The sequence below is a fragment of the Passer domesticus genome, chromosome 7 (genome assembly GCF_036417665.1).
Source record: "Passer domesticus isolate bPasDom1 chromosome 7, bPasDom1.hap1, whole genome shotgun sequence".
Classification (NCBI taxonomy): domain Eukaryota; kingdom Metazoa; phylum Chordata; class Aves; order Passeriformes; family Passeridae; genus Passer; species Passer domesticus.
Genome location: NC_087480.1, coordinates 17,263,564 through 17,290,983, shown reverse-complemented (window position 1 = coordinate 17,290,983; position 27,420 = coordinate 17,263,564). Strand labels below are relative to the sequence as shown.

Here is a 27,420-nt window from a genome sequence, read left to right as displayed (position 1 = left end):
AATGAGAAAATGAAACAAAATCTTAAAACACCTTCCTCCCATTCCTGCCTTCTTCCCAGGCTCAACTTCACTTCAGAATTCCCCCCTCCTTCCAAGCAGAGCAGGGGGTGGGGAATGGAGCCTGTGGTCAGTTCATCACGCTGTCCCTGCTGCTCCTTCCTCCTCATTCTCTTCTCCTCCACGTGTTTTTCCCATGTGTCCTCTTGCCACAGGGTGCAGTCCTTCAGGAAAAGGCTGCTCCAGCCATGGGATCACAGCAACATGCTCCACCACAGGCTCCTCTCTTCATGGCTTCTGCCAGGAGCCTGATCCAGTGTGGGCTTCCCCCAGAGCCAGGGCCTCCTCTGGGAACATCCCATGCCTCCATCATGGACTCCTTCCCAGGCTGCAGGTGCATCCCTGCCCCATGCAGGGCTCCTTCCCAGGCTGCAGGTGGATCTCCCCTCCATGCAGGGCTCCTTCCCAGGCTGCAGGTGGATCTCCCCTCCATGCAGGGCTCCTTCCCAGGCTGCAGGTGGATCTCCCCTCCATGCAGGGCTCCTTCCCAGGCTGCAGGTGGATCTCCCCTCCATGCAGGGCTCCTTCCCAGGCTGCAGGTGGATCCATGCCCCATGCAGGGCTCCTTCCCAGGCTGCAGGTGGATCTCCCCTCCATGCAGGGCTCCTTCCCAGGCTGCAGGTGCATCCCTGCCCCATGCAGGGCTCCTTCCCAGGCTGCAGGTGGATCTCCCCTCCATGCAGGGCTCCTTCCCAGGCTGCAGGTGCATCCCTGCCCCATGCAGGGCTCCTTCCCAGGCTGCAGGGGGATCTCTGCTCCATGCAGGGCTCCTTCCCAGGCTTCAGGTGGATCCATGCTCCATCTAGGGCTCCTTCCCAAGCTGAAGGATCTCTGCTCCATTGTGGATCCCCATGGGCTGCAGGGAAGCTCAGCTCCAGTGCCTGGAGCTCCTCCTGCCCCTCCTTCTTCCGTGCCCTCATGGCTGCAGGGCTGCTCCTCTCCCATTTCCCACTCCTCTCTCTGGCTGCAGTTGCTCTTACACTCACAAGGCTTTTCCTCCCTTCCCAAATCCAGGACCCCAGCAGTGCATTGCCCTGTTGGTGATGTGTGAGCCTGGGCTCTGCTGGATACAGGGGAAGCTTCTGGCACCTTCTCCCAGACATGACCCCTGCAGCCCCCACCCAAACCTGACACACCCACAGTGTCCTGCAGATCCCAGAGACTGAGGTTTCCTCCCACTGGAGAAGTTTTGGCTGTTGAAATGAGATTATTATAGCAATGCTTTCAGCATTATCCAGGTCATTTTCTCATACATTAATGAGATAATAGAAATTTATGGAAGTCTTTATTGAATCTTAATTGCTCCCTAAGACCATGACTGAACTAGAAAGAGTGACTTCGTTCTGCTTTGACTACTACAGCAGATGCTGAGGATACAGAATCCTGAACTCGGATTTGTTAATTTTTCACTTAAAAATGCTGTTAGTTTTCCTTATTCTATTCCTAGAATAATACCAATCCATTTCCTGATAGTGCAGTATGAAAGGTGCTTCTGAAAGGTGAGAGGGGTAATTCCAATATTTAGTTTGCTACTACAAGTCTAATATTTTGTTGAGGCTGTTCTTACTCTTTACAAGGAAGACTTTAAACCAGAACACCACTGAAGAATTTAAAAGGCATCTTCCTCACTAGCAAATGAGTTCAAATTAGCCCAATTACAATTAAAACATGACGCATTTATCAACCATCAATGATGAGAAATAATGTAAATCAAGGACAAATCTGTTTACAATTTAATAATCCACATCAGGCGACTACCAGGAGAATTTATCAATGCCTAAAAATTGCCATAAATTACACCCTTGGTTGGGAAGTTTAAAGTTTTTGAAAAAGCTCAGCTCTTGCAGATGCCACTGAATATTAGAGATTCCTAAAGATGCAAAAATAGAACTCCTTTGGTTGAAATTATGTCCCTCTGTGAAACTGTAAAATCCAAAAAATTGCAAAACCCAGAAGTTTTTGAATGCTGACTTAAAAACAAGAGCTGTATTTCACTGTATTCTTGTGCATTTTTAACCTGCTGTACAAGATCCAGGCTCCTATTCAGCATGAACAGTTCCCACAGCCTTTCACACTGTTGATAATTTCTTCTTCTAGCTTCTTCCTTTCCTCCTCTTTGGACGTGTGGCTACTTCTCTCCTCCCAGTCTGGGTGGTTGTGACTGTGGAGCACTTTGCTGCTCTGTGTGTGCCACATCTCATAGTAGAGATTGCTGGGATTTGCCAGGAGCTCTGCGTGCCTGCCACGCTCTGCGACTTTACCCTGCAAAACAAGGGCACAAGTCAGGAACCCACACTGCCAGACCTTTAGCAATGGACCAGTTTCACAGTATGGATTAGAGCAGTGATTAGTGAGGAAGAGCTTGGAACAGCAAGGAAGGACTGACTGCACAGTGCCCTCACTTGGGTGGGCACTGCCAGCTGAAAACAAGGAGCTGAGCTCTTCTCAGACTGCAGGTGCCTTTTGTCCATCTGGACAAAATCTAAAGCCCACCAGCATGGAAAGCTTCCCATCTAAACTGCAGGAGTTAGCTAAAGTAAATGTGGGCCTCTATGTGAGCAGTAAGGTGTTCAACTACTCCTGCAAAGGTGACGTGAATGTACCAAAATAAACACGGATTTATCTTTGCTCAGTAACAAACACAGGTGAGGAAGCTAAAAGAGAAAAGCAGACAAGAAAGGGGTTTATATGAGACAAGCAAAGCACATCTAAGATCAAATCCTGAAAACAATTAGTGTAAACTGTGCTTTTATAGGGGCTCTGTAGCTTGTGTCACTGCAATCACCACCATGAAAACTGTGTGAGCAGTTCAGTTCTCTGGGCTGTTCTCAGGAGCAGAGATGATTTATTGACTATCAGCATGGAAAGGAAGAGTTGGAGAGGAGAATCCCATGAGAACTCCAACCCTACAGAGAAATACCACCTCTCTTCAAAAAACCAAACTAATTTTCTACTTTGAGAGACACATTCACTGCCTTCAAATTAAACTGATACATTAATTCATTCTCCAGCTACTTTTCCTTCTCATTATACAGACAACCACATGGATTTGATATCAGTTCTAAATTCTGATCTACAATTAAATCTACCTCCTTGTGACATCTGCTGATGGAGAAGCTGGAAAAAAATATGGGTCTTGGCACTTCTATTAGTAGCTGTGCCAGTGGAATCTGAACAAACATACACTTGATCAACAGAACTGCAGAATTTACTTAAATTCTCTAAGTGACTAATTTGGAGTAGAGACCAGGTTTTGAATTACAGCTTTTTTTTTAATAAGTCTTGACTAATCCTAAAAATGGAACTTCTCTGCTCAGCTCCACAGCATCAGGATCTGTATCGTTACTCCAACGTTTACTTGCTCAGGAATGATTCTGATTTTACCTCAGCAAAGGTGTTGGAATTGTGATTCCCTGATTACCATTGCTAAGCAAAACCAGCCACAGTCACCCTGTGTCACTCCTGCTCCTGAGCCTTATTTATCTGGCTGCTAACTCATCAGTCCTGCTGGGATGGCAGAGGCACTGCCTCCCTCATCCACAATTCCATCCTTCAGCAAAGGAAGCACCCTGGCTCCTTCACAGTTCGAGGCTGTGCTTTTATTTTTAATTTAACAGTTACACTACAACACAAAACACGCTCTTAGGAAGCTGTGAAAAATTGCATGGAAAACAAAAAGCTGCCAATTGCCTTGTGACACGTTACAAAATGTTTGTGAGATGTTTCAACGTGCACTTGTAGGAAGGGTACACCTTAGGAGAGGGTTTTTCAGCAAAAGCTGAAAAAACAAGGCAGATCAAAAACAAATAACTCCATGGAGCACTGCAAGTGATTTATTCCACTACTTCATCCTGAGATTCATATAAAGCTAAGTTTTGTGTAGCAAACGTCACTGTTTCATAAGATATGGTTGTAACTGTCCATGAAATCATTGGATGTAGTGTAGGAATAATTTATTTGCTTTTAGATGTGTATTTTAAGTCACTAAAGACACCTATGAGCACAAGCTTATAAATAGCAACTGATAAAAATGAACACAGAGATAAAATTAACATCTATTATCAACAGATTAGAGCACTGTACTTTCAGCATTATCAGTTAAAAGAACAATTATTAAGTTATCTTAAGGACATTTGTTTATTTTAAATCTCTTGCCAGATACAGATAATAGAGAAAAAATGGACTTTGGATGGGTATAAGGTAACAGCTGAACACTGATATTAGGGAATCAAATGTTGAGACATGTTGGTTTTTTTCTTAAAAAGAAGCATACAAAAAAGGAACAATCACACTTTTCTACAGATACAACAGAGAATGGTGCTCAGATTTTTAATATAACGAGGTTGAACAACCCTGCAATAGTTCTATCTGCATGGAAACAGAACACACTGTCCTCTCTCTTTCTACTGAGAGGATAAATGGAGGTATGTGAAAAACAGACACTGAGCAATGAGAGTGAAGCACAAATTGGGGGAACACATTAGGAAACTTCAGATGACGGAAGCAGGCAAAAAAATTAGATTAAAAACATGCAAAAATAAGGCATAAAAATAACAACATACAAGACAGTCATACACGCCAAGCTTGAGGTGGAATTTTCAAACATGGTTCATTTCCAAAGCAAAAACTTCCAGCAGCTTGGTGGGAGTGTAACAATTCAAACTGGACACACAGAGGCCCTAAACCAAGCCCTGACATGATGTGCAAACCCCCCAGCAGCAGGTGAGCCCTCACCTGATCCAGCACGATGATCTCATCTGCATCCACCACCGTGGACAACCTGTGGGCAATGAAAATGGACGTCCGGTGCTTCACCATGTCCCTCATGGCCTTGAGAATGTTCTGCAAGATTGGAACAGACACAAACTCTTACACACTCCTGAGCCAGATGAGGAGAAATAAAATGCTGCTGGAAATATGCAAATGACTGTAAATAAGTTTTGAAAATCAGCTCTGGTACTGCTACAGCTTCCCAATAACAAACAGCCATGAGTATGTACAAGAGAAACAGAAGAGTCCCAAACATGGAATATCTGTGGTTTTGCTAAAGCCTCAAACTGAAAAAAAGCTTGTATTCACAGAAAAACACAGCTATCCCCAGGGACAAAGGAAGAGAAGTGTCACTTCATTTCAGGAAAAACTTCCCCACGGAGCCACGCTACACAAGCAGCAAACAGCAGTAAAAGCATCTGAAAATAAGAACTCCTCGTGGTTGTAATATTAATGCTTTCCCATGATTGTTAAAGAAAAAATCCCTCTCAGTATTATGCTAATGTGGAACAAAGATAATTCCCAGAATTGCTCTGCCTATCTATCTATCTAGCCAGTGTTTCCTTTGTGAGCTCTGTGCCACCTTCCAAACCACATCCCTATACAAGGAGCACTGATGGGGAATTTGTGCCCTCACTACCAGAAGTGAAGTGACCACTTTATTTCTCTGAAAATTTTTGTGAGAAAACATTTCCATTCTCAGGCATACTCTTGTGGAAAAACCTCATTTTCATGTGCTGTCTTCAAAGTGCATTTCTACTCTGAAACTTTCTGCTTTGCTTATGACACAGACACAGCAAAACAAGAGAGGAAAAATCCAAGAACTCAGTGGCATGTGGACATTTCTGGCTGTGCTACATTTCAGTGCTGTGCTGCATGGATGTACAGTTCACCCTCTGGATTCTCTGCATCTGGAAAATGAAAGTAATTTAGTGATTACAGGTCAATAAATTCACTCAATCTGCATAAGTGAACAGAGCTGTAGCTTAGCTCATTTTTGATGACATTAGTTTAGGAAATTACTGCTGGTGCTGAGAGCTTTGTGCTTAAGCAAAGATGTTGTTATGAAGGCTGATGCAGCCCCTGTCACAGTGTCACCTCATGCATGTCACAGCCCTTCCTGTGGAATGAGCACACATGAACACCAGCACTGCAGGGCACACCTACATCACCTGCATCTGCTGCACAACAACCAAGGGGGGCTTGTCCTGCATTGTGTCTTAACTGTTTAGAGGGATTTTTTCATGGCCACCTGCACCAGCTTCAAGGGATGAATGTGTGAAGGTGAATGGGACTTCCAGAGTGGAAATAGAAAATATCCCAGAGACAGCTGATATCCCTCACTCTCTCCAGGTAGATGGACTGAGCATCTCTGCTCCACGCTTTAGGACAACAGCTTCAACTCAGCCTCTCTTAATAATACTGAGAAAACACTTGAAAAAGAACAGAATTCTGAGAGGAAAAGAACAAGGAAAAGCATCAGAATCAAACATCATTGTGTCACTTATATTCTAGAATTTTTTATCCCAATTTACCTCTTCTGTAATTGAATCTAAAGATGATGTGGCTTCATCATAGAGAAAAATAAGTGGCTCCTTTAACATTGCTCTAGCAATTGCAACTCTTTGCTTTTCTCCTCCTGAATGAGGGGGAAAGAGGAAAAAAAAAGAAAAAAAGATTAAGTTACAATTGTGATAGTCTAAATTCAACAGCAGACATGATTTTGGAGGGTTGGTTGTTGGGTTTTTTCTCCTTTTTTTAATAGACATCAGAGTCACTGCTGACAAATGTCTGACAGGTTACATAAGATAGCACACAAGTTCCTGCTCCCTGGTAAATTTAGTGATTCAAGATTGCTCATCCTTTTGGAAAAGGACAGAGAACTTTTTTGTATCTGCTCCAAGGCAAGAGTCTGACACAGGCGAGTAACAATGCTGTACAGTTACTCACTCTGTACACCTGGGAGTAGGAGCCCATTCACCTGGCCTAAGCTCTGCTCCATCCAGTAACTCTGCACACACAAATCCAGTTTTCTCTCACCACTGCTCTGTCCATACCTGCTGTGTTGGATTTCAGGCATCTTGCTCACACATTGTGTCTTACAGGTCTCCTTGATGCTCATCCAACTTCCCAGCCCACAATGGCAAACTTCACTCAAGAACAGTTAATATTGTACTGAAAACCACCATCAGCCTGCAATCTACAGCCTGCTGGTTTCTGATATAACCCAGTTTCAGACTAGTTTCCTTCCCAAACAATTCTTACAGCCAACATCTACTCAAGAATAACTCAGGGCAACTTTTACAGACAGGAAAACAGGTGCATTTGAGAACTTAAAATCTGCTAAACATTTGGTACGCGACGCAAACACGTCACATTTGTGCACTTGTCCTCCTTTGTTTTATGCAAGACTTCAAAACATTCCATTTAATACCATTATATTCTTGTTAATGTTCCATTCCTATCAGGAGAGAACATGCTTTCATAAACCATTTAAAAGGCTGGTGGTAATGCTGCAGTTCACATTTTCAACTGTCTTTGGCAGAACTCAGGAGCAATTAGAACTGTATGATTTACTCGGTCTGTTTTAGTGTGCTCTCCCTCCCTCCCCTGTACAGCATCTTCAAAACTCACAGCTTGACAACAGCCATGTTTGAAAGACATATTTCAGTAACCAGATCCCCCATATTTGCAGGGAATGCTGTTCCCCATTCAGCTCAGGGCAGCAGCACAGGAACTGTTCCATTCACAGAGCCAGGGATCTGGGGCTGGTGCAGCTCTGCCTGTTACACATCTATTAGACAACACTGATGTGGGTTCTAATTGGAACAACCCAAACAACTTGTTTTTCACTCTTTACTCTTGATGAATCAATCCTTGAGAACAGTAAGAACTGCACGAAATGCTACATCACCACTTAAATTGGCAAATCTGTCATTGCAGCTAAAATCTTGTTTTTCCATTGTGCACATAAACCCCTGGATTTTACAGAGAATCACTTCAATCCACGCAGCTTTTACTCACCCTATTCCTGCCACAAAATAACAGAAAAAAGCAGGACTTTGTGTTCTCCTTAGACTTGAGGAAGCCTCACCCAACACAAAAAAACCCCCACAAACTGACTCTGAAATGAATCCAACACATATCTTTATAAGAATTTAGGGAGCCAATCTACTATTGAGAGAACTATAGATTCCAATTAGCAGGAGCTTTTTACAGAGCCACTGAAGGAACTCAGAGCCCTCCATTTGATATCTCCAGTCCTTTGAACAATGACACCAGTTCTGAGAGCACTGGCCTGAGACTCCTCTACTCTGGCTGCACACATTCCTGAAGCTTGTTTACAACTGGTATTTGTCAATATTCACCTAATTGTTGAAAATAAGAAACTGAAGCTGTTCTTTCAGTGGCAGATGCTTATTCAGAGCTGAGAAGAATTCCACTGTCTTTCTCCTGAGTATTTTACATAGTCTTTCTTCTTTAAATACAAAGAAAGTAGTAAAAGAACACAATTCCTTTACCTTTCTCAACACCACCTTTGTGGAAGCACTGCCAGGTGGGTGCTTATGACCATCCCAGTGGCAGCACAAACTGAAGGATGGAGGAAAGGCAGAACCCATTTTCAGAAAGGCTCCGTTACAGGAGTCAGGAGGTCAGAAGGACACTCCAACATACCAACACATAATGCTCCACTCTCAGAAAGGGACACAGAATCATGCAGGCTGGAAAAGCCCCACAAGACCATGGGGTCTAACTGTTCCCCCAGCCACCAGAGCCACCACTGACCCATGTGTCCCAAAGTGTCACATCCACATGGCAGTTAAATCCCTCCAGGCATGAGGAGTCCACCAACTGCCCTGAGAAGTCTAATCAAACCTTTGGGTGAAGAAACTTTTCCTAAAATCCAATCTAAAGCTCAACATAAGGTTAAGGCATGGAGCAATCTGGTCTAGTGAAAGATGCCCCTGCTCACAGCAGGAGAGTTGGTTTAGATGATTTTTAGAAGATTCCCTCCAACTGAAACCATTCTATTCTTCTATCAACACCAAGACATTTCAAACCTATTGTCAGTCAAATCCTCTTTCTAGCAATTATGAGTGTGGGGAGACAGGCAGCACAAGACAAATCTTGCATTGTTAGCACGATTCTCTTCAGTTCTGCCAGTACCTATTTAGCACTTTCTAGTCCCTCACCCAGATCTGTGCTTCACATACTTTATTTCTCTTTTAGGTCTCTGCATAATCCCCTTCTGCAGCATGCACACTTTCTCCTGCACTCACGTTCTGGGTACAGGCTGTACCCCCTGACCCCCTTTTTCAAAGGCACCAGGACTCCTGACTGCAGCAACTGCAGAGAAAGAAATCCCCCTCAGAACTGTCTCTGAACAGGCAGCACCCCTGTCTGCACCCACTGCATCCCTCAGCATGAGCAGGGCCCAAAACACAAAAAGTTCCCAATTCCAGTCCACTACCCAAAGAGATCATGAGAAAAATCATTTTTACTTAGATGCACCACCAGCCTCACTTACAATCTCATTTAACACTATCCCCTGAAAATACATTCCTTTGAACATCTTGCAGACTACAGCTGCCTTAAACTGCAGACCTTCATATTAATATTCAGCCTTTAGGTATTTTGGGCTCCTCTCTACAAGGACATTAAGGGGCTGGAGAGTGTCCAGAGAAGGAAATTGAGCTGGGGAAGGGTCTGGAACATAAGTCCTACAAAGAGCAGCTGAGGGAGATGTGAAAGGGGCTCAGCCTGGAGAAAAGAGGCTCAGGTGGGACCTTGTAGCTCTGCACAACTCCTGACAGGAGGGGACAGCCGGGGGCGTCAGGCTCTGCTTCCAGGGAACAGGGACAGGAGGAGAGGGAATGCCCTCAGGCTGGGCCAGGGGAGGTTCAGGTTGGATGAGAGGCAAGATTTCCTCACTGAAGGGTCATGGATTGGATCAGGCTGCCCAGGGCAGTGGTGGAGTCACCATCCCTGGAAGCCAAAAAGGAGTGAACATGGCACTTGCTGATGTGGTTTAATGGGCATGGTGCGATTTACTCAAAGGCTGGACTTGGAGATCTTCTCCCACCTTAATGATTCCGTGTTATAATCTAAATAAACTAAAAGCAAACCTGAGGACTAAACTCTGCATGAAAATTTGAGGCAGCATAAAGGACACCAAGAAGCTGGGAGCCAACCTGAGAGCTTGAGGCCTCGCTCCCCGACCTGGGTGTTGTAGCCGTTGGGCATCCTCAGGATGGCGTCGTGGATGCCCGCCAGCCGGGCCACCGCGTACACCTCCTCCGCCGTGGCCGCCGGGTTGCCATACAGCAGGTTGTAGTAGATGGTGTTATGGAAGAGAACAGCATCCTGCATTGGTGGGAAGCACGTTTGAAATAAGAAATTAGGAACATCAGCTGCAGAACTGTCCCCAGCATGTGAAAGAGTCAATACAGAATGGCTTGTGTTTTTCTTTATGCAGCCTGAAGGTAAAAGTGTTTGGGGACATTTCTTCTCCCAAAAAAGGGATTAATATATTTTGTGTCCTAAATATGTATGTCATGCATAGTTTCACCACTTTGCTAACTCATTAGGGGTGGTAATCAACTATAAAGCTAAATCACTTAAAGCTGGAGGCAATTTCTCATGGGGAGACTTAAACACATTTTAGAAATTGGATCTATATGATGATGCATATAAAAGCATAATATTTCTTGGGGGAAAAAAGTCTAGTTCCTTTGAAAGTCACCATGCAAGACCACTGCGTTAGGACTGGCCTTCACTGAACAGGGCCAGATACTGAGAATTACCAGTAAAACAGACTAGAATTCCTGTTCCAATGGACTGTCTGGGGAGAAGGAAACATGGAATACCTGAGGCACAACTCCTATTGCCTTTCTCAGACTTTCCAAACTGACATCTTGGATGTTCTGTCCAGCAACATAAATATTTCCTTTCTGAGGTTCATAGAAGCGAAATAATAACCTCACAATGGTGCTTTTCCTGGAATTGAAAAGAACTGAAGTTAATGTTACATCCTGGTTCACCATTTACAATCTCCAATCGGGAATGATGTACAAACAATAAAAAGCAAACACAAGCAGCATGGATTTAAGAAATATTTAAGAAACGAAATTCTGCATTGATTGGCACATTTAGTCCATTTACCCACCCTGACCCACTACCTCCTACAATGGCCACTTTCTTTCCTGCAGGGACTTCAAAGGACACTCCAGCAAGGACTTTCTGCCCCTCCAGGTATTCAAAGTGCACATTGTCAAAGGCAATGGAAGCAGTCTGGGGGGTGATCTGCAGGGGTGGAGCCAGCTCTTTGTCCTATGAAAAGAAGAATTCCACTTTATCTGCTGCCCAGAAATTATCTCCAACACTTCAACAAGCTCAACAGTCCCTTTCCCCCCTCAAAAAAAGGCAAACAGACACTTCATCTGAGATATGTGGAAAATAATCATAATTTGTGCACAAGTGACATTGGCTTGCTCCTCCTTTTCCCCAAAGGAGGTAAAAATTCCTGCTGTAAACACTCTGCCTCATAACTTCTTTTGCAATATATTCTGCATCATTAATTACCAATAAAAATTCAAGCACAAGGCATGAATACTTAAATAAAAAATCTCAATACAAACACAGCTTCCATGAAGCAATTTTTGCTTCTCTGCAAGAAAAAAAAAAATCAAGTCATTGCAGTAACTGCACTTAAAGAAGAGGTAGAACAGCAACCTCACACACAACAAATCTTTCATGAACAGAAATTAAACCTGGAAGATGAGAACACGGTGAAATGATGGCATTGCCACTAACAGCCCTGTTAAATGCCCAGATACTTAAGGAAAATAGGCTACTACTTACTTTAATTTTGGTATCTACACTGAGAAGTGTAAACAAGGTATTCATATCTATCAGTGCCTGTCTTGTCTCTCTGTACACTGTTCCCAGGAAGTTCAGGGGCAGAGAAAGCTGGAACAGCAATCCATTCACCATTACCAGATCTCCAACAGAAAGGCTGCCTTAAGACAAAAGGGGTGTGAGAGAATAAGGAGATTTGAAGGGATTTCATTTTAGGATACACCAAAAGAAAGAATCAAGTCCATTAATCCTAGTTTCTTTTATCCCATTTCTAAATCCAGATGTTTAAATAACAAACAAAACCCCAGAATCCTTCCCAGATTTTATACAGGGTGCCTGAAATGAATGGCAATGTTTGAGTGGATTTAACTTTAAAAAGATGCAATAGCACTGGCAAATAAGGCAAGCAGCACATACATCAGATTCTAAGATCCAGAGAGAGGCCTAAGGAATTTAAAAGGGGAGGAAATAATCTATGGAAGCACAAATCAGGAAAGACAATCTTTAGTACAATTATAGACAAATCCAAATGATAGATTTTGTCATGATCAAGAGAGAGCTTTCACAGTGTATGTACCACAGAGCTGCTAAAACACACTGAGAAGCTCTGGGCAGCTCGGTATCAAACAGGCTGATCAAGGGAAAACTCAGGATGTCACAGCAGCTAAAGGTAAGTGGCAGGTCAGTTCAGCTGAAACAGGCCCAGAAAGATGATTTAAAGCCACATGTGTACCATCCTGCTTCAAGCTATTCTAAATCTTCCTAAGAACAGCTATAAACTGCACCTACTGACTGATCTGTTCAGTGTAACCCTTCCCTGCCCTGGCATCTTTAAAAAGGGCAAAGCAGATGCAAGAAAGAGCACATGGTATAAAGGTCTGCCCTTCAAACACTTGTGGATGTTAACAGTCTTTAAAGCATCATTATTTTCACTCTAAAACCACCTTGCTTTAGCAGAGCTTCATCCCAATTCTGTATTTGAAGCTTGTACTCTGTCTTCCTAATCAAGCAGGCTTTACTTTATGTAGTAAATTAGACAAGTGTAGAACAGATGGAAGCAATTCTTTTAATAATGTGCCCTTATTAATGGAAGGAAAGTGAATTATTGGTAACAAAACTACTGGAGACAAAGCACAGGGTATACACACATGGAGTCCTGCCCAAATGGGAAGGGAGAAGGGCAAAAAAAAGGGTCTTTGTACAATGTCCACAGAAATATTTTTATCTATAGAAGTGCCTTTCAAAAACCTTCAAGAAAAACTTCCTGAAGTGACATTTTCTTGGGACCTTTCTTTAACTGCTAAACTTTTATAATGTTTTTGATAAAATCATAGTACGATTAAGAGAGTCATTGAGAGAGAGATATAAGGGAATTAATAATACTCCAAGAACCAGAAATATATAGACAAAACTTAATCAAACAACTCTCAACCAAAAACTCTCAAAATGAACTATCACATCAACCCTCAGTTAATTAAAACTAACACCTCTGTTATGGATGAAGTGAGGTAAAGGAGACTCATTTTAGAGTCTGGTGAGTTACCTGCAACAATGCCCTGGCTGGCGAGCACCATGATGGCTGTTAAACCCACACTAAATATAGCACTCTGGCCAAAGTTGAGCAGAGCTAAAGTAGAGGTAGTCTTCAGGGAGGCTTTTTCATAGGTCTTCAGGAACTCATCATACCGTTGGGCTTCGTATTTTTCATTATTGAAATACTACAATAGAAACAAAACAGTAAACGTGACAGTGACAAACATGTTGGACTGTTTAAGTGGCTGTAAAATCCAGTATGAACAGACTGAGTGCACTGACACACACAGAGCTCCTCTCCAACCATTCTAACAACTGAAGGAAGAAATCGCAGAATATCCTGAGTTGGAAGGAACCCACAAGGATCATGCAGCCCAGTTCCTGCACAGACACCCCAACAATCCCACCCTGTGCCTGACAGAGTTGTTCAAACACTCCTGGAGCCCAGGCAGCCTCAGGGCCATGCATGTTCCCTGGGAGCCTGTTCAGTGCCCCACCATCCTCTGGGTGGAGAACCTTTCCCCAATATCCATCCTAAACCTCCTCTTCAAGATTAAGTTTACTCTTTGCAGAAATTGATGGTCAAGGTGATTCAGCCACAAAAGAAACTTCTCACTCTCTATTAACAAAGAGAATTTTTCCAGCCCCCGCTAACAACCTTCCTGCTACTCTGTCAATGCCATGCACTCCTCTTCAAATGAATAATGCTTAAAAATATGCTATTGCTCCAAATATGCACCCTTTAAAGATGAATCTTATGACTCATTTCCCTAAGGCTGACAGAAGCAAGACAAAGAGCCTGGTAGTAAAGCCTGGCCTTACCTTCACAGTCTCATAATTCAGGAGCGAGTCAATGGCAGCGTTACCAGCATCGTTGTCAGCTTTGTTCATTTCTATCCGAAACTTTGTCCTGGGAAAGGAAGGTTTCACCCCGTCACTGATGCCTCAGGACTTTAGCTTTTATATTTTTCAAACCCCATACTGCATTAGTGTATAACTCTAAACTCCATATAGAGTGTTAGTTAACTGTCTCCACATTTTGGTCAGACAAAATAGTTCCTCTAGGCCTGACATTCAAGGACACTCTATTGCCTCAGGCCCCAAAAAAATCAACAGAAGTGATTTGGGGGGAGCAAACTGGGGGAGTATGACTCCATTGCCTGAAGCTGTAATTGCAGGATTAACCCCTGATATGTAAATGGACCAAACTTATAAATGTCTGAAAAACTTGTGACCATCGTCCATCCTGGGTGTGTCCTCGGAGGCTTCTGACTGCCCAAGGTGAACCCATTGAAGGCCTTTAATGAACACCCACTTTGTTCTCCCATCTTATCCAGCCTCTGTTCTAGGCAGCCACTGCAAGGCATCATCCCAAGCTCAGGCTGAGGCATGAGAGCCCCCTGAGGAAGGTGAGGGAGGGCCTGCCTTACCTCCACTGTGTGATTCCTATCGTGAACGCTGCGTAGGCTCCCAGCGTCCCCAGAGTGACCAAAGCAAACTCGGCGCCACATTTGTAATACTGCAAGATTTCAAATCCAATAAAAATAATAAAAATAAAGAATCATCATCATTTTCAAACTTCACTGTTGTCTCCAGCTAAGCTATTCTAATTTTAAGACAAGAAATGATGGTCCCTCCCAACACAATCCCTGCTCTGAACAGCTTAAGGCTCAATAAAGGCTTAAACTCAAAAGGAAAGCAGCAAGAAGGATTTAGACAAAAAGACTGGAGGCAATAACCAAGAGCAAGTGTATATAATACTGCAAAGTTATTTTTCAAATTATAAAACATAAATGCTGCTGATGCTTGTGCTGTTTTCACAAATAAGTATTTGTTTCTGTGCTTTTTCAATGGATTTTGAAAGAAAGCTGGACTGTAGAAGAAGAAATAAATGGCCTTGCAAAACAACTTAGAAAGCATTTTCTGTACTTCAGGGCACATCAGGAGAGAAAACCCCTAAGGAGGGTTGGCTGACAGCCAGCCTGGTCTGCAACTTCCACTGGTTAGAAAATGGAACCCAACAGGCATTTCACTGTTCCATTCAAACTTGATTAAGTCCTTCTAAAAAGGCCAATAAACAGAACAAGATTCTTGTTTTAAATTTAAACCGAGATACATAATCAAGATTTAGATTTTTGCACCACCCAAAGATCCTGATTTCGAAGACAGAACGTGTGATTTATTTTGTAGAAGTTCAAATTTCAGGGCATTAAGCTTAAAACCTGCCAGGAGAAGCCTGTTTTTCAAAAGCTAATTTTCACTTTTAAGTTCTGGACAAGTCCAGATCAGTATTCAGGAAAGAGCCAATAATCATTCCCTCCTCTAGCCTGAATACACTGAACCACAACATTTTTATTCTGTTTCCTCACTATTCACCTGGGTATATTTGTCACTTGTGTGCATAGTTTACTTTTCTGATTTCATTTTTCTAACAATTCTGAAGAAAAACATTAAAAACTGTCCACATAAATGCGACTGGCTGAAGAGAGGCTTTAAATGTGAAAATCATTTCAAATAAGCTTATTTAAAGCAACAGATATTTGAAAACTGTGGGGTGCTCTCTTTTAAAGTAGTTGCTTTCACCTTGTAAATTCAATTATTATTATTATTATTAATATTTAGTAGACTTTGGTAAGAGCATCATTCCTAAATGAGACAATTCCAGTGATGACTACACCACACTTACCAGAATCCCACTGACCAGAGCCACTTCAAACATTGTGGGGCCCAGGTTGAACACTAAAGCACTGAGAACAAAGCTGATGCCCCTGGTGCCTCTGTCGATGGTTTTTGACAGTGCTCCTGTTTGCCTGCTTAGATGGAAGGCCAGGTCCAGGTTGTGAAGGTGCAGGAAAACATTCTTGGCAATCCTCCTGATTGAATTTTGAGCCACCTTCCCAAATACTGCATTTCTTGCTTCATTAAATAACGCTGCCCCAGCTCTTGAGATACCATCTAAAAAGGAATGAAAAAGTTTACAAAATGAAAATAATTATATTTTCAACTTCCCTTCATGCATGAAATTACACTAGACTCATTCTTTATATATTTTCAACAATTTTAGTTCAAAGGTAATTTATACTTAATTGGCCCGAGCTTTATGCAATTTTTCATTTATAAACCATTGTGCACACATTTAAATCAGTTTCTTTTTATAGCTGGTTATAAGAAAGGGTAGGATTTATAATCAAGAATAATTTCTATAAGCATTATTTCATTTTTTAATTGGAATACCAGAAGCAAGGTCAGAGAATATTTGGAACAGATATCAACACAGAGTAACTATGAAATTCTTACAACACTCTGAGGGCTAGAGCTCCTCTGCTCTGGGGGCTCTGGCAGAGCTTGGGGTGCTCACCTGGAAAGGGGAAGGCTCCAGGGAGACCCCAGAGCCCCTTCCAGGGCCTGAAGGGGCTCCAGGAGAGCTGGAGAGGGACTTGGGAAAAGGTATGGAGGGACAGGACACAGGGAATGGCTCCCAGTGCCAGAGGGCAGGGATGGATGGGATATTGGGACGGGATTGTTCCCTGGGAGGGTGGGCAGGCCCTGGCACAGGGTGCCCAGAACAGCTGGGGCTGCCCCTGGATCCCTGAAGTGTCCAAGGCCAGGCTGGATGGGGCTTGGAGCACCCAGGGGTAGTGGGAAGTGTCCCTGCCAGGCGATGACCTTTAAGGCCCCCTCCAGCCCAAACCACTCCATGATTCCATGATTCACAACCAGCTGTGATGCCCAGCAGTGCAAGGGCAGGAGCTGGGCTGTCCCTCCCTCCCCTAACTCCCAGCCCCAGTTTGGGAGGGCACTCACAGCCCACGAGGACAGCAGTTGCCAGGGTGGCCGTGGTGCTCGGGGCATCGCCGAGGTTGAGCACGTTGCCAGACACTTGGTTCAGGCTGTCCACTGCGTATTTGAACATGAAGGGAACCAGTATGTTCATGGCCTGAAAGCAGGAGCACACCAGTTAGACCATCTGCATTACAGCATGGATGGAGCATGACTGTTTTTCCCTGAAACTGCTCTACTGTTATATTTAGTCCTTAAGCACTCAGTGCAGGTGAGTTGGCTCTTTACTTCAAGCAGGATGTTAAATCCTTCCTGCTGGGACTGCAGGGTTACTTTGTGTCTCTCACTGTCTCCTTTTAAATATGGATTTCTATCCTCAACAAACTACACTGCAAGGGCCCTTGAAGTGAGGCTGAGCTCTCAGGACAGCGAGGCAAGCCCAGGAAATGAATCAAGCAGCAGCCACTGCATGGCACACACAGTGCTACTAAATTGTGTCACTTGGAGCTGTTTGATCTTTGTGGTGCTGGCAGTATTCAGTGTGAAGAAGCTCTGTTCCACAGGAAACCACTCACCTGCACTTTGCTAACACTGGGTCACTGGGATGGATTAAATCAAAGCTCCAGAGAAGGCAAAAAAAATAAACTAAGCCCTCCTTTGTCTCTGTTAATACTCCCCTAAAATTTAAATAATGCTTCCCATTTGCAACATCACTCCAAATATTAACTTGGTGGCAGCATAAACCCTGGGGTTTGGCACAGCAGCACAAAAGATTTCCTGTACAGTCTATAAGACACTACAAATTAATGTACAAACATGAGTTTTCAACAACGGATTCACATCCACCACCTATCACCCAGTGTGTCAACAGTGGTGGCCCCTCGAGATGTGAATCCCCAAACAGATGGATATGTAAACACACCACTCCAGCAGTTTTTTATTTGCACAAGTGTAGCACAAGAAAAAATGGGAAATCTCACAGAAAACAAAATTCCTTGTTAATGCACCATTGTTACATTGCTCCCTTATACCAACAAGAAAGGCAATTCACAGACAAACTTCACAAAATTAACAGAATTTCTTAATTCAAACTGCTCCTAACTGTTGAGATTTGAAAATAAGGACACAACTTTTTTTACCAGTTGAACAAGTATGTTATGACCTACAGTCTTACAATCACAGCAGATGTTAAAATGCTTTACAGCAAGTTGACTTTGCTTAAGGTTGGGCATTTTTTTTTTAGTATTTGGAAAAAAACTTGTGAGTAGATGACAAATTATTTTACAAGAGAAGAAACAAAAAACAGAAACCAGATTGATACAGATATTTCAGCTCTCTCCACCAAATGTTTTGGATACCCACTTAGATCTCAATTGTATTTAGGGACATCTGTCAGAGCTGAAAGCCCAGGGAAAAAACTGTAGATTAACTGGATAAAACCAGATTTTGAGAGAAAAGAGTGATAAAGTCATTCTTAAGTTCAGTCCAAATTCAAGGTCAAATACAGACTTCCAGAAGTTCTAATGATGTCCCAGGATCCAATATTCCAGTTTTACAAGTTATGGCAAAGTGTGGAAGGTACAAACTTCACCAAGCACAGTAATTGGGTTTTAAAAATATTTTTGTTAACTACAGATTTAAAGAATAAAATGTAAATTAATTTTTTGAATCTGTGCTGTTCGTTTTTTTCAGACAGTGTTTTAGGCTAAAGATTTAAATGCAAATGAGGAAGGAATTAATTTTCTCCTCTTCCCCCATGTGTTCCCTATGAAATACATTACAAAAAACACATCAAAATTCTCAACACAGCAGAATATAGATAACTCCTGAGAGGAGATACCTGAGATCTGAGGGCACCTGGGTGAGGTTAGTGACTGAAAAGGGAAAACAGCTGAAAGATCAGGTTCTACATCAAACATTCCTTTGGAACTTGTCCAGTGCAGCCTGAGAGTCCTTCAGCCACAGCTCCCCTTCTAACAGATGGCAATTGTGGAAATCTCAAATCCCTCTTCCTTCCCCAGTATAACCAAACAACTCCACTTTGCCTTCAGAGATACTGAAACTCCATTTTGGGGTGGCATTTTGTTCTTGATAAAGATGAATCTACTGCCATGTGTGTTCCAGTGACAACCAACATGACAAAATGCAGGTTTTCCTGGGAGAGACCTCTCAGGAGAAAATAAGAATATTGTAATGCAGATGGTCTTCATTTGCTTCAGATTCTCACAAATCTCTCTGCAGGGATTTTATTCCTCACTAGACTGTGCCACACTACAGGTAGTTTTGATGTAGAACTACAGATATATTTAAAGTCCATTTAAAGAAAAGAGATGTATTCTTTAAACTGCTGTTCTCCACTCACAATTAATTTAACTGGTAACAGCCTACAATTTTGCAGAAATGTCTTCTTTTACATCAATATAATTCTTCCCAATAGAGTTTTAAATGAAATTTAAAGCCTGGTCTCAGGTTATAGTTGTTCTGACTCCTGGAGGGTAAAGCTTGAATAAGAACAAGGCAGCTCAGTATTGCATTTCATTAGCAATCAAGACAGTCTGCTTTCCAGTAATTTAAAAAGAAAAAAGTTAATCTTACAAAGTTTATAGCAAGAGATGAGAGGCCATTATTAGAAACAGGCCTTTCCTACTCAATTTGTTAAGTCAATGAGATCACGTTCATAGCAATGGAAACAAAATTTCATCCTTCTGCATAAATTCACAGTTCTCTCTTTGTATTTGCTGGCACAGAACAAAAAGCTTTAAGCACACCTTGGTAGACCATGAAAATCTACCATGAAAAACAATTGTCTTACACAATATATCTGTACAGGCTTCCCTCCTCTGCCTAATGCCTGAAAGCTTGATAACAATTCCCATTAAAAAGACTCTTTCAATATGAATTTGTACATTTTCTATTTCTGGGTTTGAATTAATAGCTTATCCTTGCTTGAATTTATTGGAAAGCAAATACAGCATCCCATGAAATCATCCCAACTCAATTGCCCACATTTAACAGCAGGTTGCCCTAAAATGAATCATGAGTAAATGAGTTTAAACATTTTTTTAATGACTGCACTGTTTTAAGCTGACAGTGCAGTATCATCTTTATTCCCCCATGGGACTACACTACTTCTAAGGCAAACAGCCTTATCTTTCATTTTGCTCTTCCCAGCATTTTTTGTTTAATAAAGATGATGAATTAATGACAGGCTGAGCCCCAACAAGATAAAACTGGTCCACAGTGAACTATTCTTTTGCCAATAATTCAGTGAGAAATGCTGGCATGAAGAAGACTGAATTTATCTCTGGACCAATATAAATATACACATGCAACAGCTCCATTTGTGGAGATACACACAGAAATCTCCATCCCTTGTGGGGGCAAGACTGCTAAAGAAGCTCCAAAATGTGCTCCAGATGAGGGAAGAAGCACCTGGCTTCTTCAAATTTAATGACGACCTGAACTACACTTTTTCCAGTAGGGAAAAAACCCAAACCAATTTAAATACTTTTCACCTGAAACTCCTCAGAAAGCTAACCATTTCTAAAGGTTTATTGCAATTATCTAACTCCATCTGAGCCCCCAGAAAGAGCTCAAACACCAAGATCACAGGAACATGCTTCACTGATCAGCTGGATATCGTTATCTTCGTGTGCAGGCAGAATTTGCAATTCAACCCTTGTGTCCTGCCTCCTCAGCCAACCATTCCTGTTCTGAAACTGATGGAATTAGCAGTCAGTAGAAATGCAGAGAGTCTGAAAGAATTCTTTGGCTCATGAATAACACATGCCTGGTCTGTGACCAGGAGGCCAAAACCCATTGCAGGCTGACAGAGGTGACAAGTGATTTTGTCATATTCATGTGTTTAATCCAGCTCCTCAGAAGCCTCAGCACTTTTCTCCTTGTGCCACAGAAGAAAAAGGGAAAAAACAGAAAAGTAAGGAAGAATTTGCTATAAAATCACCAGTAGAGAAGACAAAAAAAGGGAGAAGAACATGGAAAAAGAAAATCCAGATATGCAGAAGCTGAGCAGGCTGAGCTATGTGTCTGAAAACACAAATTTTCCCTGTGTACTCCTCTCACCTGCCTTCCTCGTGCATCCTTCAGATCGTGTACACACATCTAGATAGGCTATAAATATTTAAGGTAAAAATTTAAAGTGTGTCATAATAATACAACACATCTTGCAAGGAAGAAAAGACCTCACTAGCCCTGGAGCAGACTCCATCCTGTCATAAAAAGCCATACTAACAGCTCGCTTTGAAGGCTCACAATACCACTGGCAGTTATGTGGAGACAAAAAGGAACCAAAAATCACAATAATTTGTTCAATGACAGGCAACTGGGCCCCACAAAAGGAGTCAAGACAGATTGTAACTGCAGGCTCTTCAGTAGCTGCACACAAACTGGCTTTTGTTTTGAAAGTGGATTTTACTGAACTGGAAGATTTAAAGAGACAAATTATTTCTCAAGCAGCAGCACAAGGAGAAATGAACTCCAGCTGTTTTGTGGGTGAGTAATCAAATTAAACTGGGGGTGTATTCCTTATATTTTCCCCCACAGCAGAGAATTTCATAACCTACCTGTCCTCTGTGATTCCTTGGAGTTTTCACAGAATAAAACTGAAGCCACCTTACAGCCGCTGTATTTTAACTGGAAACCTAACACTGTAAATTCAGAGGCATAAAACTTGAAAATCTTTTGTCAAACTCAGAAAGAATTGGCCACAGGGTTTACAGAAGTGTTTCTTTTGGGGGAAGGTGTCTTGAAGCAGCCATCATGACCATACAGTTCTCTATGCAAACCCCCTCAGAATGAGGGGCCTTTAGACAAAATCCACAATAAGGATGTAAATCCTTCAGACACAGAATTCACTTTGTTCCATAGTGAACAAAGAAATCAGGCCAGGACTGCAGTGAGGAGAAAAACATGCTGGTGTTCCTGTGCTGACACAATTATATAGCAGAAAAACTTTAACAAACAGCTTGTGTGGTCTGTGGAGAGCATTGTAATTAACCTCACAAGCAACCAGAACAAAGGGCTCCCAAATGGGATAATGAGGAAACCACACACAATTACACATGGTCCAGGAAAGATACAGGTACACTACTTTGTACTGCATTTTCTCCAGGACAAAGTGACCTTTTGTGTGCTCCGAAGGGCAGCAGATGTTCAGGGCTCAAAGATGTGACAGACTCACTACAGCTCTGGAATAAACCATTGCACATCACTTGTGTCACACTCACACACACACAGTATGTGTGAAGTATGAAGCAATTCAAGAAAAGTTCTTCCCACAAAGGAAGAGTGAGCACAGCTCCTAAGATGAGGGGTAACTCCTTAATTTGCAGTTATCCAGCACAGCTTTGTAATGACAGAACAAACCAAAGAACAGTAGCAAAGGACAGCCAGAAGACATCCATAAAACTTTTCACCCCTGCCAGTTATTATATTTATTTTCCATAGAGAGCTTGCTGTATGTTTTCCCAATGAAATCCTTGTTTGCCCAAAGAAACATTCTCACAAGAACACTTCTGCTTTAACAAGCATCTCCTAAAACATGGGAAAAGCTCAACAGGTTTTCTGCTTTTCTTTTGAGAGTCTGCTCTGGACATCAGGGCTTCTGGGCTGCCTTGTACAAATATAAACTGGGAAACTTAAGAGAACACTTAGATCCAAACACCAGTTACTTCCCCAAAGAGCAGTTCAGTGATTTTCTAATGGGGGAAACATCTCTCTCTCCCAGTAGAAATATAATAGCTCTTTTTTACACCAAATAGAGATATTTGCAAGAGTCAAAGTATCCTGGTCATCAATTTCGTTTTCTTAACACCCCAAAAAACTGCCTGAAACATTAATAAGATTTCTTAAAGGCAAGGTACAGTGCTGCCACATGCAGGATTAGAGGCTGGATTCACATCCTCCATCATATCCATATAACACTACAAATTAGAGAATAGGGAAGGGGGGAGAAGAACAGGGAAAATTACTTCAAACATTTAAAAATTGATTCAGATAATTATTAACATTACTAATAAAAGTCTTGAAAAAGGAAATTAGTTAGAGTAATTTTCATATCCACCTGGTAGATCCACATCACAAAACCTCAAGGCATCTGCATTTTGAGCAGTTTCCCCCAGTTTTAAAATGCAGTGGAAAGCATTGCTGGGTGTTTTGCCCAGGCACACAAAAAGGGGGAAGCTCACTTGCACAGTCCAGCCATATTCTGCATGTCATCACCTGCATTATCAGCAACATCCTGAACTGCAGCACAACCCAAGTATCTGCTGCAGACAGTACCCACAAGTACCTGAGAGATAAAAACCTCTTGAGAAAGCACAGTAGACCAGCAATTCCTCTTCAGCTCCCAGAAATGAGCACATTTCTCTCCCAAGCACTCCTCTTTTAACACCTACAGAGCTGAAATTTGTCTCTTCTCTCTTTTCATAACATGGCAATGGTGCTGAGTGCTAATATTAGCTTTATGTTTGGTTAAAATTGCTGTACTTAAAAGCAACCCAGCTGAGTTGTATGTCTCAATGGAATTCACAAAACTTCCTTCCAGTATTTTGCAATCAAATATTTCTTTTTTTTTATTTAAAGCAAAAGGAAGCTAACATTTGCTCTTCTGAACTATTTCTACAAGGTTTGCACAGAATTTGAATTATATTCCCTTTTAATCTGAAAACACTTTTGCATTCCAAATTCCTTGAAAGAACAAATAAACACTAATGTTGTTGCAGGTAAGAATATAGATCCTCTCACATAATGAAATAAAAGTAAGAACAATCTTCCATTTCATAATCAAAGACCACATGAAAAATCATTTGAATGAAAGCAGGTTTGTTAAATCTAAAAGGTTATACAGCTTCTCTCGTACTAGGACCCCAGAGGAGTCCCCAAAACAATTAACTCCTCTGTTATCTCACAGAGAAATATCAACAGACTGGAGCTCAAATCCCCTTTCCACAGCACAGCAAGACCTGTGAATAGGCACCACCACACTGATCAAGTTCAGGGTTGAGAATGGGCACAGAGCCTTGAAGAAATCCTGTCTGACAGCACCACACAAGAAAAGAAAAACAGCCTTTAACTCCCATTTCCTGTAATTTCTGAGGTAAATTAACCAGAAATGGAAAATCCTGGGCTAAACTAAAGAGATTAAGGGAAACAAACATTCTAGCTGTCATCTCACCTCCCTAAACATGCACATGGGTATTACCTGCAGATATACCCCGCTCCAAAACCCAAGCTATCATTTCTTATAGATGTTCCTGTGAAAAACCCAGACATCTTAAAAGTGTAAAAGCCCTTAAATACTAGAAAAGAAAATGATTCCTTGCCGAGATAAACAGCACAGTGAGAGCACAGCAAGTACCTGCTCTTACCTTGGCACCTGCCAGGAAGCCCAGGGACAGGGCGACCCTGGCGCGCAGGTCGGGCCGGTCCCGGGGCCACACGTAGGACAGCATGGCCCGGATGATCTTCTTGGCATCGATCTCCTTCAGCTGTGGGGAGCACAAACACAGGCACTGTCTTACAAAGAACCTGGGAAGCCAAATAACTATAAATAAGGATGGATTTTATACATTTGGATCAATTCTGTATTTTATTTGATAGGAACAGACACTTGATAATGCCTGACACTAGGACTGCCCATGAACATTTCAAGGTGGAAGTTTTTAGGTTTGTATCCATGATATGCCATTAAAATGTTCCATGTTCTCAATAGTGTAAGTCCATCTGGCTGCAACTGAAACACAGAGAAAGCCACAATTCCCCACCTTGAAATACTTCACAGAACAAACTGACCCTTCTCTTTTATCTCCTCAAGATTGCTTGATTCTCAATTGCTCAATTCAAGAGCTTGCTACTTCTTTTTTGGAAGATGTTTTAAAATAGCAGGAGAGAAATGCAAAAAAAACCCAAACCAACAAATTAACAAAAGAATTAAAACAAGAAGGAAGCCTGAAATGTCCACAATAAACATAAACAGCTTGGAGAACATTCCCTGACATGGATAATCAGGCTTCACAAGGCAGAAGATGTACATGGCCATGGGCTGGTTTAACTGATGCTATCAATTCTAACTGAATTCTTAAAATAGGTTCTCCTCCAAATCTCAAATTTTGCTCAAAGTAAGAGCACAATCCATTAAACAAGACAGCTTGAAAAACATTACTTTTTCTGTTTGGGTTTACTTTAAGTTTTGCTTTGGGCTTAGTTTTCTCTTGTGGGGTTTGGTTGCTGTATATTTTTATACAGCAATGTAGGCTATTTTCCAGATGGACAGATGTTTATCACTCACACTTCTGATAATCCCATTGAACTCCCAAGCTAAATTATCTGCAGCCTAAACCACATTTCCTAATTGAGAACAAGAGGATGTGCAGCCACACAGAGCACAAGTACCAACAACTCATTTTTCTGTGTTGGCTGCTCTGGGGTTAACTTGAAAGACACGAGGGTTATCTAGGAGAGAAAGGAGGGCAGCAAGGGCAGCTAATCTCCCCATTTCAGGCAATATTTTGTAGTGGGGAGGAGGGAGGAAAACAAAAAGTTAGTGCACACCTTTCAAAGATGACTCCTGTGACAGAAGTCAGTAGGAAGGGGGAGCATTATAATAAATCTTACTGTTCGAGGATAAGCCAAATTAGAAAAGAAATTCTCTGTTAGGGTCTGGGGTGAATAAGCAAGAAAGGAGAGGTCTGTTCAAAGGTAAAATTGCTGAGGCAACCAGGGAAGCCAATCCTATAAAGGGAAGTTTTTAAAAGCACCAGGAAATTCATCTCAGGTTTTCTAGTCACAGCTTCAAGCAAAACCAAGGCATTTTGTCACTAAATGTCACTGCAAATGTACTGGAACATTACACAGGACAAACACATTTCAAACTACTTTTAAAAAATGGGTATATGGAAGATTTGTCAGTGGAGAGAGGATGCAAAAGTGCCTCTGTTTTGTCCTACCCACTTAAAAGACTGAGGTATCTGCTGCAGTATATACATGAATCCTTCCATTTGAGCCAAGGATATGCATAAAAAGCAGTTCAATCATGTGGAAAATATCTTTGATCACCACTTAGAGGTTAAAAGGAAGTAAAAAAAAATTGGTACCACATTAACACAAAAGATACAAAAGTGCAATCAGAGCAGTTCTAATTATATGTTGCTATTGGCTAGGCAGACTTTGCACAGAAAACCTATTAAAAGGAACAAAATATATTGGCTGCAAACAAGGAATCTATTTCCTTTTTTCATGGCTCTGAACGGTGACAGAAGCAAATCCATTTAGAAAAGAGTCAGGAGGCAGCCACTCACTTGCCAAAGGCCTTGCAAAGGAACAAGAAGAAATATCAAAGGATGCAAAATGCACACATATTACATCAAAGTTTACCATGAAATAAATGTTACTGTTGTACAGAAACATGAGTTAAAAAATTGTTTAAATATGCAAGTGGCAACATTAAGAATTAAAATGAGCAATCTGTTCAATGGACTCAGGCCCTTTTTTGATTCTCTGAGGTACATAAAAAGGTTAAGAGATGAATTCATTTTACCTCCTTTTAAATGGTAGTAATGTTTTACATTTTCTTTACAGGTCTATTTCTAAGAAATGCAAGGAATGGAAGGAAAAATATTATAAATCTGGTACAGCAGGGAGCAGAAAAGGAAAAAGGAAAGCCTTTTCCTCTTTTTGAATGCAGCATGGTTTCAAAATACTCTATGCAATACTGAAGATTATCTGCAGAAGAATGACCATTGATCAACTTCCTGCCCCTTCTACCCATCCCAACCAGGTTCTGGACATTTTAAAATACCTAAAGGGGGGGGGGGGGGGGGGGAAGCCATAATTCCTGTTCACCATCTCCATGGTTATTGAGCACTGCAAGGCACTCACTGGGCTGACCCTGGCACTTGGTGGATAAAGCCTGAGCCAGGATGATGAGCTGTCAGAAGTGGGACACAAGCAAGTGGTAGTTTGACTTGAATTTAAACTGCCACTGCTGATGAAGAGAGAATGACACAATTCTGGCTCCCTGTGTGCTCCCTCAGGGAGCTCTATCATCCCTTTTATTGCACCAGCACAAGTTTGTCCCCCTACACAAGGTTATTCTCCCAACCAGCACCAAAAAATCCCCCAAAGCTGGTAAAGATCAGTTCTGATCTCAGTACTCAGCACAGCAGCCACTGCTGTAAGCAAAAGTTATTTTGGAGTTTAAAAAAGTGTAAGTTTCTTTAGTAGTTACATGTGAGATGAAGGTAATGTGCTCTTCACTCTGTGCTCATCCTTAGGGCTCAGCTCTGTACCTGCAGAAGCTGCTGTAAAAGGGGCAATTTAAAATGTCACTCCCAAAGTCAGAATAAACAGCCTGGTTTGTCAGAAAAAATCTGGAACAGGGAAAGGTGTAATAGAGCTGACAGA

The 27,420-nt window shown here is 41.9% G+C and overlaps 1 protein-coding gene across 1 annotated transcript in view; it reads right to left on the bottom strand.

The window, feature by feature from the left end:
• Positions 1-1,325: 1,325 nt before the first annotated feature.
• ABCB7 (ATP binding cassette subfamily B member 7) overlaps positions 1,326-27,420 on the bottom strand; it is a 35,567-nt gene continuing 9,472 nt past the window's right edge. Inside the window, exons 4-16 of the mRNA XM_064427208.1 lie at positions 24,387-24,506; positions 17,023-17,155; positions 15,905-16,173; positions 14,649-14,737; positions 14,041-14,128; positions 13,229-13,403; positions 11,689-11,846; positions 10,994-11,157; positions 10,695-10,824; positions 10,020-10,191; positions 6,363-6,466; positions 4,792-4,899; positions 1,326-2,319 (exon numbers count right to left, since the gene is read on the bottom strand). Of these exons, the coding sequence (XP_064283278.1) occupies positions 2,101-2,319; positions 4,792-4,899; positions 6,363-6,466; positions 10,020-10,191; positions 10,695-10,824; positions 10,994-11,157; positions 11,689-11,846; positions 13,229-13,403; positions 14,041-14,128; positions 14,649-14,737; positions 15,905-16,173; positions 17,023-17,155; positions 24,387-24,506 (1,929 nt within the window). The 3' untranslated portion in view covers positions 1,326-2,100. The remainder of the gene's footprint in view (positions 2,320-4,791; positions 4,900-6,362; positions 6,467-10,019; positions 10,192-10,694; positions 10,825-10,993; positions 11,158-11,688; positions 11,847-13,228; positions 13,404-14,040; positions 14,129-14,648; positions 14,738-15,904; positions 16,174-17,022; positions 17,156-24,386; positions 24,507-27,420) is intronic.